This window comes from Barbus barbus (assembly GCF_936440315.1).
Source record: "Barbus barbus genome assembly, chromosome: 36".
NCBI lineage: Eukaryota > Metazoa > Chordata > Actinopteri > Cypriniformes > Cyprinidae > Barbus > Barbus barbus.
In genome coordinates this window covers 16,395,418-16,407,357 of record NC_136714.1, presented here as the reverse complement: position 1 = coordinate 16,407,357, position 11,940 = coordinate 16,395,418, and the positions used below count along the sequence as shown (strand labels likewise).

General features: G+C 38.1%; 1 protein-coding gene across 1 annotated transcript in view; it reads right to left on the bottom strand.

The window, feature by feature from the left end:
- LOC306855849 (nectin-3-like protein) overlaps nucleotides 1–11,940 on the bottom strand; it is a 63,614-nt gene that overhangs the window by 1,754 nt on the left and 49,920 nt on the right. The window contains exons 6-7 of the mRNA XM_079394769.1: nucleotides 6,406–6,550; nucleotides 353–455 (exon numbers count right to left, since the gene is read on the bottom strand). Of these exons, the coding sequence (XP_079250895.1) occupies nucleotides 353–455; nucleotides 6,406–6,550 (248 nt within the window). The remainder of the gene's footprint in view (nucleotides 1–352; nucleotides 456–6,405; nucleotides 6,551–11,940) is intronic.

The following is an 11,940-nucleotide window of genomic DNA, read 5'->3' as shown; positions in this document are numbered from 1 at the left end:
CGGTTTTGGCCACTTTTCACAACACCAGCTTGGTTTGGACCAACTTGACCAATGTTTTTGTCTGGGTGGGAGACCATCCAGACCAGTTTAAACTAGCAAACCACCTGAGGCTGGTGTATTTTTCAGCAGGGTAATGTGTTGGATGGGTGAAAAAGCCAGAAAAGGCAAAAAGAGAAAAAAATATTCTGGAAAAAGTCAGCTAAAAGAGAGCATATAATCACTCCTTAAATAATAAGGAACATACAGTGGTCATCTTTCAAATGCAGCTCCATTACAAAGTACCACAGAAGGAAAATAAATCAGACTGTAGAGTCGGGACCCCACAGAGTAAACAGAGCTGTGTGAGGTTTACCTGAGAGAATGAGGCCACCTGAGGGGCCTGAGAGGCCAGTGGGATGGCAGGAGGTCTCTCTGTATATGGAGGAGGAGGCTTGTGAGTTGGAGGGAGGTCAATCCTGTAGAATGACGACGACCAACAACAATCAGATGTATATCACTGACTGCACACGTTGCATGACTTACAGTGACCCTCAGATATCTGGACACATTTAGGCCACACAAATGTATGGATGTCATTGCTTTACATAAAATATCAAACCAAGTGGCATTTATTTTGTAGAAATGTACTGTTTAGACACTATTTTCAGGCTAAACATATCATAATAAGAAAGTTGTTAGATCATAATACTTTTTGGAGTGACTGTTTTGTCTTGATGTCAGAAGATGGAGGAAATGCTGGTCAAGACTAGACTAAAGTATGAAATGTGTTTAGTCTGAGGAACAATAACAACCACACCTTCTTTTAGTTCTGGGAACAGAATGGAACTTTTTGTCTGTTTTACATCCACATCAAGACTGCCAATTTCTCGAGCCCAACACAAAATTTTTAAGGTTTTAAACGAATCTGAGAGTCTGTCCCAGCTCCCACACTATCTATGCAAGGTGTCACTTTTGACTCAATCACCAGCCACTCAAAATGACCTCCATGTCTCCAAGCTCCAACAGTCACACTGGAACATACTTTCTCATGCTCTTTGGACCTCTAAAGCAAACACCAGCAGGCCACAATGGACCCCATCTAGAGTAACTTTGTGTGGGTACACGTGGGCAGAGGTGTATATTAGTGATATACATAAATACAACTGGAGCCCATTTTAAAACTCCAAACAATACTGAGAGAAATGGAAACAAATGACATTATCTTTTGGTTTAACTTGTGAGTCACTGCAGTGGCTCTCTAAGAACATATGCAATCAAAAAAAATCAGGTTGTTTACATTTCCTTTGAACAGTTCCTCATGTGTTGACTTCTATAGGATATTTACATATACATGCTCTACGCTCCTCTCTAATGCATCAAAAATTAAATGAAATGTATAAATAAAAGCTTATAAATGTATTTACAATCTGATTTTGACTACAACTAAACCATGACCACACAGATTAATTAAATATATACACTGTGCACAGGACAAGAATTAATTGATAATCACACTTAAATCTCCTATAGTACTCATTTGCTGCCTCCTGGACTCCAGTGTGAATTTCCTTGTATGTTCAATTAACGTGACTGAGATGGTTTCCTGGTTTATCTTTTTTTTCCTCATCCATCATCTCCCTGTCCCATCTTTCTCAATTTACTTTCTTATTGATCACCCTTAAATTTCTGCTTTAGTATTGATGAGTTTTGACATGAAGCAATTGAGAGGAGTGGTCTCATATCCCTAAGAGCCTGGGCTATGATGGACTAATGTCTATTGAGCTTCTGCTATGTAATCCCAGGCGTTGGGAGGTCCTGAGGGTCGCCCTGCCCTGACCTTGAATTCCCAGAGTGCCTAATATATGGAAAGATAACTTTCCTCACTCCCTGGATAAGGTCATCCACGGAAGGTCATAAAGATAGTTTAGAGAGCCATTAGTGAACAAATAAGGAATCTTAAACCTTCAACGCTAGTTTCAAAAGCACTGCATTGACAACCAGTGAGAACAAGCTCTTAAAATATAAAGTTCGTTCACACCTCTTGGTTAAAAACCCTTGAGGGAAAACACGTGAACTGTGACCTCTCTTAATATATTTTGCCAGTGTGCATCCATAAAGCTCCCCATTCCTCAAGGGATCAACTTTGCCTTTGTTTTTCCACTTCCTGTGAACATTAATCTCCAACCATTAGTAGTACATTGTTTTGTATAATTGATTTTCAATGGACTATCAGTCTGTCTAATGTGTCCCCTGCCCTCCCTACATGAAGTCTAAACCGGACGGAGATGGAAAAGTGTACAGTGTTTTATGACTCATTAATTCTATATGGACTCACATTAGCATTTCCCATGAAAATTTATGGCCGAAATAGAGGATTAAAAGCAGTCGATGTGATCCATGGACTAGAGAGAGGATAATGGTGAGTGTATGAGCAGGAAGAGACAGGCCTGGATACTCTCACTGGATCCACCTGGGTGTTCAAAGAGACCAAAGAAAGGCCAAAATTTTAGACTTGCATCAAAGAGGGAATAACATTGCATTGTTCTCATATATTTTTCTCTCTTTTCATCTCTCTCACGTTCTGAATACACAGTTGAAGGTCAGATTCATTTGTTTTCCTTCTCGGACAGCATGGAACATTTTCCAATTGTCTTGATTTTAAGCCAAGACCTTGACATATAAACTACTTTGATACTTTAAATGTTGCTACATCATCTAGTGAAGGATAAATTCAAGGTCACTTTAGATGAATGGGAGCTATCAAAACAAAATCAAAACAAAATCATCATGACTCAGAAAATAAATGTGGAAAGCTCACATAAATCCATTCAAAGTGGCAAAACCTTTAAAAAAATTACCTCGAAGCATTTGAAGGAAGCGCATTTTCTCATCCTTTACTATACTGGGTACAATCAGATCTAAATGTCAAGAGTTATGTGGACATTTTTTGCTTTCATTCCTGCAAAAGCACCATGTGTCAGCGTCCCAATGCTGCTTATCTCTCGCAGAGTCCCTGCTGTCTCCAGCGCAGAGGCAGTTTCATCCATCAGACCAAACCCAGCTGTCCCACCACACTGATCTGTATGCAGCCTGCAGCCAAAACAAAGCCGAGCCAAGACACACGAAGGCTGAACAGGGATCAGCCCAAACAGATAAGAGCCTCTCTTTCACCTCTTCTGAGAGTGACGCTTCTGACAGCACCGCTGAGAAGTTTCAGAGAGGGCTCACTTTAAGATTATGATGTTGATAAAGATAGCACAGCAGAAAATAAGTAATAAATAAAAAGTAGCAGTCAACAATTCTGCACATTTGAAAACCTTAGGGGTCGTTCACACAGGATGAGTTCTTTTGCAATTGCTTTTATTTGAATAGACAATTAATAACGTAAAAGCCATGAACCTAAATTTCCACTTGCTAGTCAGATGTGGATAGTATATTTTGGTAATATTAGAAATCCTGTATTTTATTTCGATTTCCTAAAAGAGGGAAAATGGTATACTACCGTTTACAGTCTGTAAAATTCCTGTAGGTGCAAAGTTCCTGTCACATGATCCTTCAGAAATCATTGAAATATGTTGATTTGGCTTTTTTTTTTACGAGATTCTTACATATATGCCGAGTAAAAGTATTCTTACATATATGCTGCCTAAACGTATTAATTTCCTTAGAACAGAGATGTACATTTGATAAAAGTTAATTTTGTGCATTTTTAAGAGCACACTGCTAAAAGCCATGAACTCCTGAATGCAACCCGTGTGAACATCCCCTTAGCTGTCATGTTTGGATAACGAGCTCAGGTCATATTAGAAGACTACAATAGAGGGTTTGAGGAAAAAGAGAAAATTCTGAGACAAATGTTAAGATCCACAAATCATATGGAGTCCAGACGTTTGAGCGCTGAGAATTGTCTGCCTGCTGCATTTCCCCTGTTCCCCAATACAATTTTCTCAGTGAACAGCTGTATCACGCGAGACTCCACTGTGACCTCATCTTCATGAAAACTGCATCCATCACTAAGGCTAGAAAACACTATTTTTTGCTATGTTTGCTTAACTATTTATATTCCATTTACACTAGTTCTTTCTTTTATAGAAAGTGAGAAAAACGTCCCATATTCAGTGTTATTTCTGCTGACACAAACACTAACAACCTGTGGTAAACTAACAATGGTGGGTCCTTGCCAGAATAAAAACATCTACAACAAATCTATGCGGTCTTATGTGGGCACAATACATTTGTAAACCTAGGTTAACATTGGAATTTGCATATTTATATGGTCAATAACAACTGGACAAATATATCTCAGTTTGTATTATTTGACTCCTTGCCCTTCTGAGACAATCTTGACAAGAAAGCTGTTTTAAGCCACTTCGAACCAACAAAAGCAAAATAACTGTTGGTTTCTTCCAGTTTGCCATCACCACTTGATCGTTTGACCACTTGTTTGACCGTTGTTGGATATTCAACAGTAATTTTTCTACCTAACAGTCAAACTAAACAGCGTGTGAACGTTTACTTGAATTTGTTGCAAAATCTGCGTGGGTAAACTTTCGCCCTCACGGGAAAATTCCATGGAATCCTGTTAAAATGAAAATTTTGCCCACAAAAATTCATCAAACAATAGTAAATGTGACTGCACCTTTAAAGGGTTAGTTCACCTAAAAATTTCAATTACTCATCCTCATGTCATTCCAAACCCGTAAGACCTTCATTCATATTTGGAACACAAATATTTTTGATCAAATCTGATGTGCGTGCTTTTTCATGAACGTAAACAGCGCTGATTATGCTGATTACGTTGATTACGTTATGGGGAAAGCACACACATGGGTCATGCTCCAAAATGGTGGAAGACGTTAAATCTGGGAGAAGAATTGTTGAATAAATTATGTTTTTTTGTTTTCTTTGTGCACAAAAAAATATTTCCGTAGCTTTACAAAATTGAAGTGGAGCCACTGATGTCACATGGTCTGTTTTATCGATGTCCTTACTACGTTTCTAAGTCTGGGAACATTTCAGTTACATTGCTGTCTATGCAGGGTCAGAGAGCTCTCAGATTTAATCAAAAATATCTTAATTTGGAATGACATGAGGGTGAGTAATTAATGACAGAATTTTCAATTTTGGGTGAACTATCCCTTTAAGCACCATTTAGTATATTATCGGTTGTCTAATTGTAAACAACTCATTCTAGCAATGATACTTTTGGCACAGTAAAAGAGTTGTTAACCCAGGGTTAAAAAGTAAAAAGCACACTACAACTGTGAAACGCCACTTAAACAGGGATTAATTAGTGCCCTTAAACCAATATTAACAAAATGATAACCCAGGGTTAAGTGCAGCGTGAAAATCCCAGTGGAACAGAAACTCTGAGGAGCATATGAAGCCTAGTTTGGAGCTACTTTTTGAAGGCTGTGGGAAAAGGGAGACCTCCAGGCTGGCTGAAATGAGACGTCTGTGGGCTCATGTCTCGAGACACTCTCAGTGACAGAACAATAAAGCAGCTCTTTTTGCAAGAACCAAACAAAAACAACTGAAAAATCAACATGCTTCGTCAAAAAAGGAACTAGCTGAAGCTCTTTGCCCACACAAGTTCTGCAATGATGTATCTTGTGGTAGTCTCTGTATACTGCAAAAGCAAATACACAACTGTAGTCTATTGTGGCTAGTCCCTCTCTGTGATGACATGCAGTTGCCATTCCAGGAAACAAAAGGAAACCATCTGACGTTTCTCCCACTAGAATAGAACATTTATAGTCTTGACTGGGTTTCTGGGCTCAGTAATAATTGACCAGACAAAAACTATTATGGCTAAGGCGGCTAATCAAAGGTTAAGCCATAAGGAGGTGCTGTAGCGTGAAATGCCTCGTTCTGACAGGCCAACAGGTGAGCCGGACAGAGCAAGCGGAGTGTAATGTACTTAATGATATCCTGACTGGACAAACAACAGTCTTCAATAAACTATTCACTTCAATATGTGACTCTGAGTACATCGGTTTAGCATGTTAGACCTAAACTGTAACACGTGATCACATCGATGAGCACAAATCGTATCTCCAGTCGAAGTCTATAAGGTCAATGACCGAAGAGTGGTAATGGTTAAGTTTTATGCTGTCATAAGGACAGTCAGGAAGTTGCTGAGGAAGCATAATGATTAAATAATTCACCAGGTAAGTGCTCATGTACTGCACCAATGTCCTACACACTGAAGGTCCACGTGTGGCAAAAGCAGGTGACAAAATATCAAGATATCTGACACTCAGACGCCATAGCATCGGTGCTATATCCAGAGGTCTTATCCAGCAATGTACAGCAATACAGCAATGTATTTGGGAATAAAGATGGCATTCTTGCAGATCCCATCTTGCAGGTGACCATTACAGTAAATGTCAGATCATCTAGGCTATAGATATTGCATATACTCACACTTTATCTGTGTATGTGGGTGGGGGAGCCTTGCGTGCTGTGATGAGGACGATGGTGAAGACAGTGATGAGGAAGAGCGCCAGCACAGCTCCCATCACGGCCCCAGCAATAGCCATGGAGGATGTCATCTGCTTCTGAGACATGTCTGAAAGGCACCGCAACACAGTGAGCAAAAACAAAAGCGAATTAATAAATAAACACAGCTCGTGTTATTGGAGGTACATCAAGTTCCACTAAAATTATCTTCAGCACGTTACAAGACAAAAACACTGCTGATCTTGGCACAGAATAGCTAAATGCCACAATTTATAACAAAAAGCAAAGCAAAGCCTGTTATAGAACCTCAATACGCTCAAGCTCAGCATGTGTCGATGTAAATTGCAAAAGACAAACAACAAAACAGCAAGAGACTACAAGACAGCTCAGTTAAATAAAGATGTGAATAAAGATGTGACAGTGAGGACTGAGTCAGCAAAAACTGAAAGCTCGTGCAGGCAGAACAGCTGAGAGAGAAAATAAATAAATAAATGTGTTTTTATTTACAAATAAATAATTACAATTTAGTAGTTATAGATTAAGAAGCAAATTTGTGGGGAGGTAATGACTCGATTTAGGAGAAAATTTGTAAAATGCAGCTTTTCTGTCTTCATGGTATGACTATTATTTTATAAGTCTCAATCTTTTTTGTTAGATTTATGCTTCATAGAAGGAAACAAAGTTTTTTGTTTGCTTATTCAGAGGCCTGTACCTAGCTAAAATTTGTGTTTTCCTTATTTATGCAAATGTGAACATTTTTGTCCCTAAAGTACCAAAATTCTTGAGTTATAGTGGCCACGAAAGTGTCATTTTCAAAATTTAATAACTAAAGGTAGTGCAACAACGAAGACAAGTTTTGCTTTTGAAGTAAATTTATCATTTTTGTCAACTTGAATCTAAAGTAGACAATTGTTCGTGGCAATTTTCAGTAAAAATAATGGAAAATTATTATTTGATATTAACTAATTGCTATGTAGGTATTGTTTTAGCAAACGTGCATCTTTTGAGCTCCTTTCTTGATTTATAACACCCACTTTTCAAGATCAAATCAGTTCATATAGAATTATATTGATTGCCACTCTATTGTTTTAAATGTGTCAAAATGAGAGTAAAAAACAGGGGAGAAAACAGCAATTCATAATGACTTCAAGTTTAAACAATTGACTGTAAAATTCTGATTTAATTTCTTTGCAATGCACATTTAAACTTGACACCCACATTGACGTTACACAATGGCAGATGCCAGGGAATAAATTTGTATTTTACTGTGCACGTCCTCTTGTCCTGGTGTAATTGTTAATGCGAATGAGAAGAACTAGCTGTTTGTTGTTATGGTGAGTCAGGTGGATGGGTGGGTTGTGCAGAGGTTGGCAGGGCAAGCTGTAGTCAGCCAGCTCTAAGGTTCAGTAATTAGGACCCCATGCTGCCCTCCTTTAAAGCCTGCTGTTACTGTCTCCCCCACCCCGCAGTGCTCTTATGCTTTGCTGCACTCCTTCCTCCAGCTTTCCCTTCCACTCTCTTTCTCTGTCATTACCACCTCCTCTCTCGTTCACTTTTACGGTGAACTTCACACTCTTGCGCAACTTCATTTAGCGAGTTCACCAGAATCAATGAGGTTTCTAGCTCGTTATCCCCACAACAGCACTCCTGTAAAAGGATTACATCCATTAATTAAGATTAATTAAACTCAAAGAGCGCCCTTTTGGATGATCAACAGACTATTTAGTAAAGAGGGTGGAACACTGACACCGTATTACCCAACTTTGCCAGCTGACCAATAGTTTGGGGTTGTTGATAATGTGGTATTTAATAAAAATCATTCTTTTTTTGCCTTTGTATTTTTTCCCCCTAACACAAATCAATTGAATGTATTATCGAGTGTTTTCCCTGAAGGTTTTATGGTTGAGAACCCAATAATTACCACAGTTCTGTTACTGTTAGCTCACCTCTGCTCTCACAGGAAAACAGAACAGGATGTTCAGTCACAAGTCATTCAATAGTGATCGTTAAGTGTATCAAGCGGTAAATATTTGGCCTGCTGAGCACACGTCCGGGTCTGACAGAAGCTGGCACTGGAAGAATAAAGACAGTGAGAGCAGGAGGTCGAGGGCGTAAGGTGTCAGGACGAGAGGGGATTGTGGCTAAAAACAGGCACTGGGATGGAGAATGTTAACAAAAAGTTTGGCACTGAATTGGATGTTTGGCACAGTGGCGATTCAACTATGCTTGTGACAGATCTCTGCACAGCAAGTCCATACGGTGATATTTGAAGGCAGTGTAATAAAAATATGATTTCTGCAGCTTGTGAAGAGTTAAACGTGAAGCGTGTAATTTCTGTGCAACTAGGGCTGGGCGATATGACTAAAAGCATTATCACAATATTTTTTTCCCCCTCATATCATTTAATATTGATTTTTCAATATCACAATATTAATTTTACACCATTAAAGGGAAAGGGAATTCATACAGTATGCGGAATGCCTTTCTTTCTTCCCTGATGGTATGAAATGAATACTGCTAAATATTTTTTTTTATTAGATCGTGAGAATAAATATAATTTAGTGGTAAACTCCACAAAGTAAGCGACCTTGTTATTTTCTATTTTTTTTCTCAGCTGATCACGTCCTTCGGTTTTTCTCAAATTATCATTTAATTTAAATTAATCATCAAAAACAGCATCCAATGAAATTAATTCCTAAAGTTTAATTTAAGTAATTTTTGGTATCATTTTAGTATAGGGACCAATTATCATTATTAACTAGTAGCTTATTAGTATGCCTATTATTAACAATATTGGCTGTTTTTTAGTGCTTATAAAGCACATATTCTGCATGACCATATTCTACATCCCTAATCCTACCCAATACCTAAACTTAACAACTAACTTACTAACTACTAATAAGCAGCAAAATAGGATGCAAAAGTCGTAGTTAATGGTTTGTTAGCGAGAATTGGACCTTAAAAATAGTGTGACCCAATTTAAAACAAAACATTGCATTTTTATTTATTGTTAAACAAGGTGCTGCACAACATCATTTGTATAGCGTATAAATTAAAACATGGATGAAATATGTCTTGGTTGATGATATGCCTTATTTCAGGATGCTCAAACCAAATAGCAATATTTTGGTAGTGTGACAGTGTTTACTGTTTCTTCAGATGACTCTACACAAACTAGGATAGGACAGGCCATTTTAACAATGATAAAATGACAAAACAAGCAGTAGCCTTCTTTTTAAGGTGCAAAATTAAATAATTTCAATATAAATCCTGAAATTTAATATAAGGGATAAACATTTTCCCACAAAGATTGGGTTCAAGTTTTTGGTGCAGATTCATCACGTTGACCTTTAACCTTGGCTAGTTTTGCACAATATCCAAGGAGTTAACGGATTAAGGATAAGAGAGGAACTCTGTTAGTACCTGAGAATGTTCCCAACATTAATCGTGATGTTTCTTTACTAAAATTTCCCTCTTCCCACCCTTCTATTGCTAATTAGCACATAGCTTAGCATTCAGTCCAGCGTGTCTATGTATAGCTCTATAGATGTTTTCTGGAAGTTTAACTTTGTTTGGGATTATATGTGAATGGGAACAATGGTCAGGGATGGTGGCAGGGCTGGGAGGGGGCAGGGGAGAGGCCATCATTTTACCGTCTGGCGGGTAATACCACAGATGGGCCCCCTACAGCGAGTCATAAGACCCTTTACAGTTCAATTCAGCAAGGGTTAAAGCTGTCGTTTGCTGCACAATATTCACCTCAAAAAATACAAATAACAAAGCCACAGACATTTGGTTTACTCACTCTAAATCTAAATAAATTATTTCCCATGTGACAAAAATGTACACTTTAAAACTTAAAAAATTGCACTCATTACAAAGATAATATATTTTAAATTTAGTTTGCACTTACTGTAAGTATATTCTTTTAATGTTTTTGGACACTTAATTGCATGTTAATTGAAATTAAATGGAAATGCTTTAGATTTTTTATATATTCAATTAGTTGAATACTGGAGTAGGACTTATAATTCTTTATACTTTTATATGGTTAATGTGTATTAAAATATACTTTAGTATAAAAATATATGAACTTTTAATGCAAGTATAAATAACACATCAATTACAATTAATTTTTTAGGATGTTAGTCAACACATCAAAACACGAAAATAAGTGTGTGTGTGTGTATATATGTTTACACACACAAACACACATATACATACACACAGACACACACACACACATACACAATATTTAAAGTACACTACAAGGGCACATTCAATTTAAAGTAGACATATTATGCCCCTTTTTACAATATAAAAATATGTAATATAAGTCTCTGGTGTGCCCAGAATGTGTCTGTGAAGTTTAGATCTGTGTGGCAGCAGCATACAGTAAATAAATCAATAAATCCACTGCTCTCTGTCTCCTGGGACTAAATAGTGTTCTGTGCTCGTCTGTGCAGCCAAAGGCAGAACAGTTAGCATGTTTTGCTCAAACTTTCACCATGGCATTAGAACTGGTACACCGTTGTCGCTTGTGAAATCAAAATGACGGCGCAGCGGGTGGAAACTTATAGATTAAGGGGCGGTAATATTATAATGAGATCCCTTTGCCACGTCATGAAGTGAGTGAAATCAGACGTGCTCGTTTTTTCAGAAGCTTGCAGAAAAAGGCTTACCAAAACAAAGTTACTGGTTAATCTTTTTCACGTTTCCTTGGTTGGTAGATGCACTGGGTACCTGATTATAGCACTTAAAACCGGGGAAAGTCAGATTTTCATGATATGTTACCTTTAAAAAATTTTTTTTTATTTGATAAAACTGTACATAAACTTCTAGAATTTGGTGTGCTCTTTTGGAGCTTTTTCTTGAGCTATTTCTTTCAGCAATCCTCTACAAACATCTTCTGAAATCTGTTGGTCCCTATTCTGTGGTTCTCTTCTTAAGTGCCATGACCATAATTCAGGTGCCTTTTAGCAGCTCACTTTAACCCCACAGGACTTAAGACCTTTCACAGGTGAGTCCAGACTTGAACCGTACCCTTTGAAGGTCCTCTCATCCTATCTAAGAGATGTTTACCAAGCAGATTTAAGATTTCTAGACTCTGTCTGGGAAATTCACGGCTCAGAGCAGAGGTGATCCCACAGTAAAGGAGGATTAAATGAGTTTATACTCGCTTAGAGCCGGTTCAGGGGTGGCAGGCATCTTTAAACCTGATTAAAGGGATCAGGTGTTTCTCTTAGACTGAGTGTTATGGGTCTCAGATTGTCGTATTGGACACGGACACCCCGTAATTCATTCAACGCTCTCAGCGGGTATTTGATAACAGGAGCTGGGTGAGGGATAAAGCATCACAATGCATTCTGGTAAATGTTACATGGGGAAAGCTGGCCCTCCCTGCTGGCTGACACCTGATAGCCATATTGGAGTGCAGGTAGGGAGTTTGTCTGTGTTTGACCAGAAAGGGTTTCTGTTGTGTGTTCGCAACCCATGAGT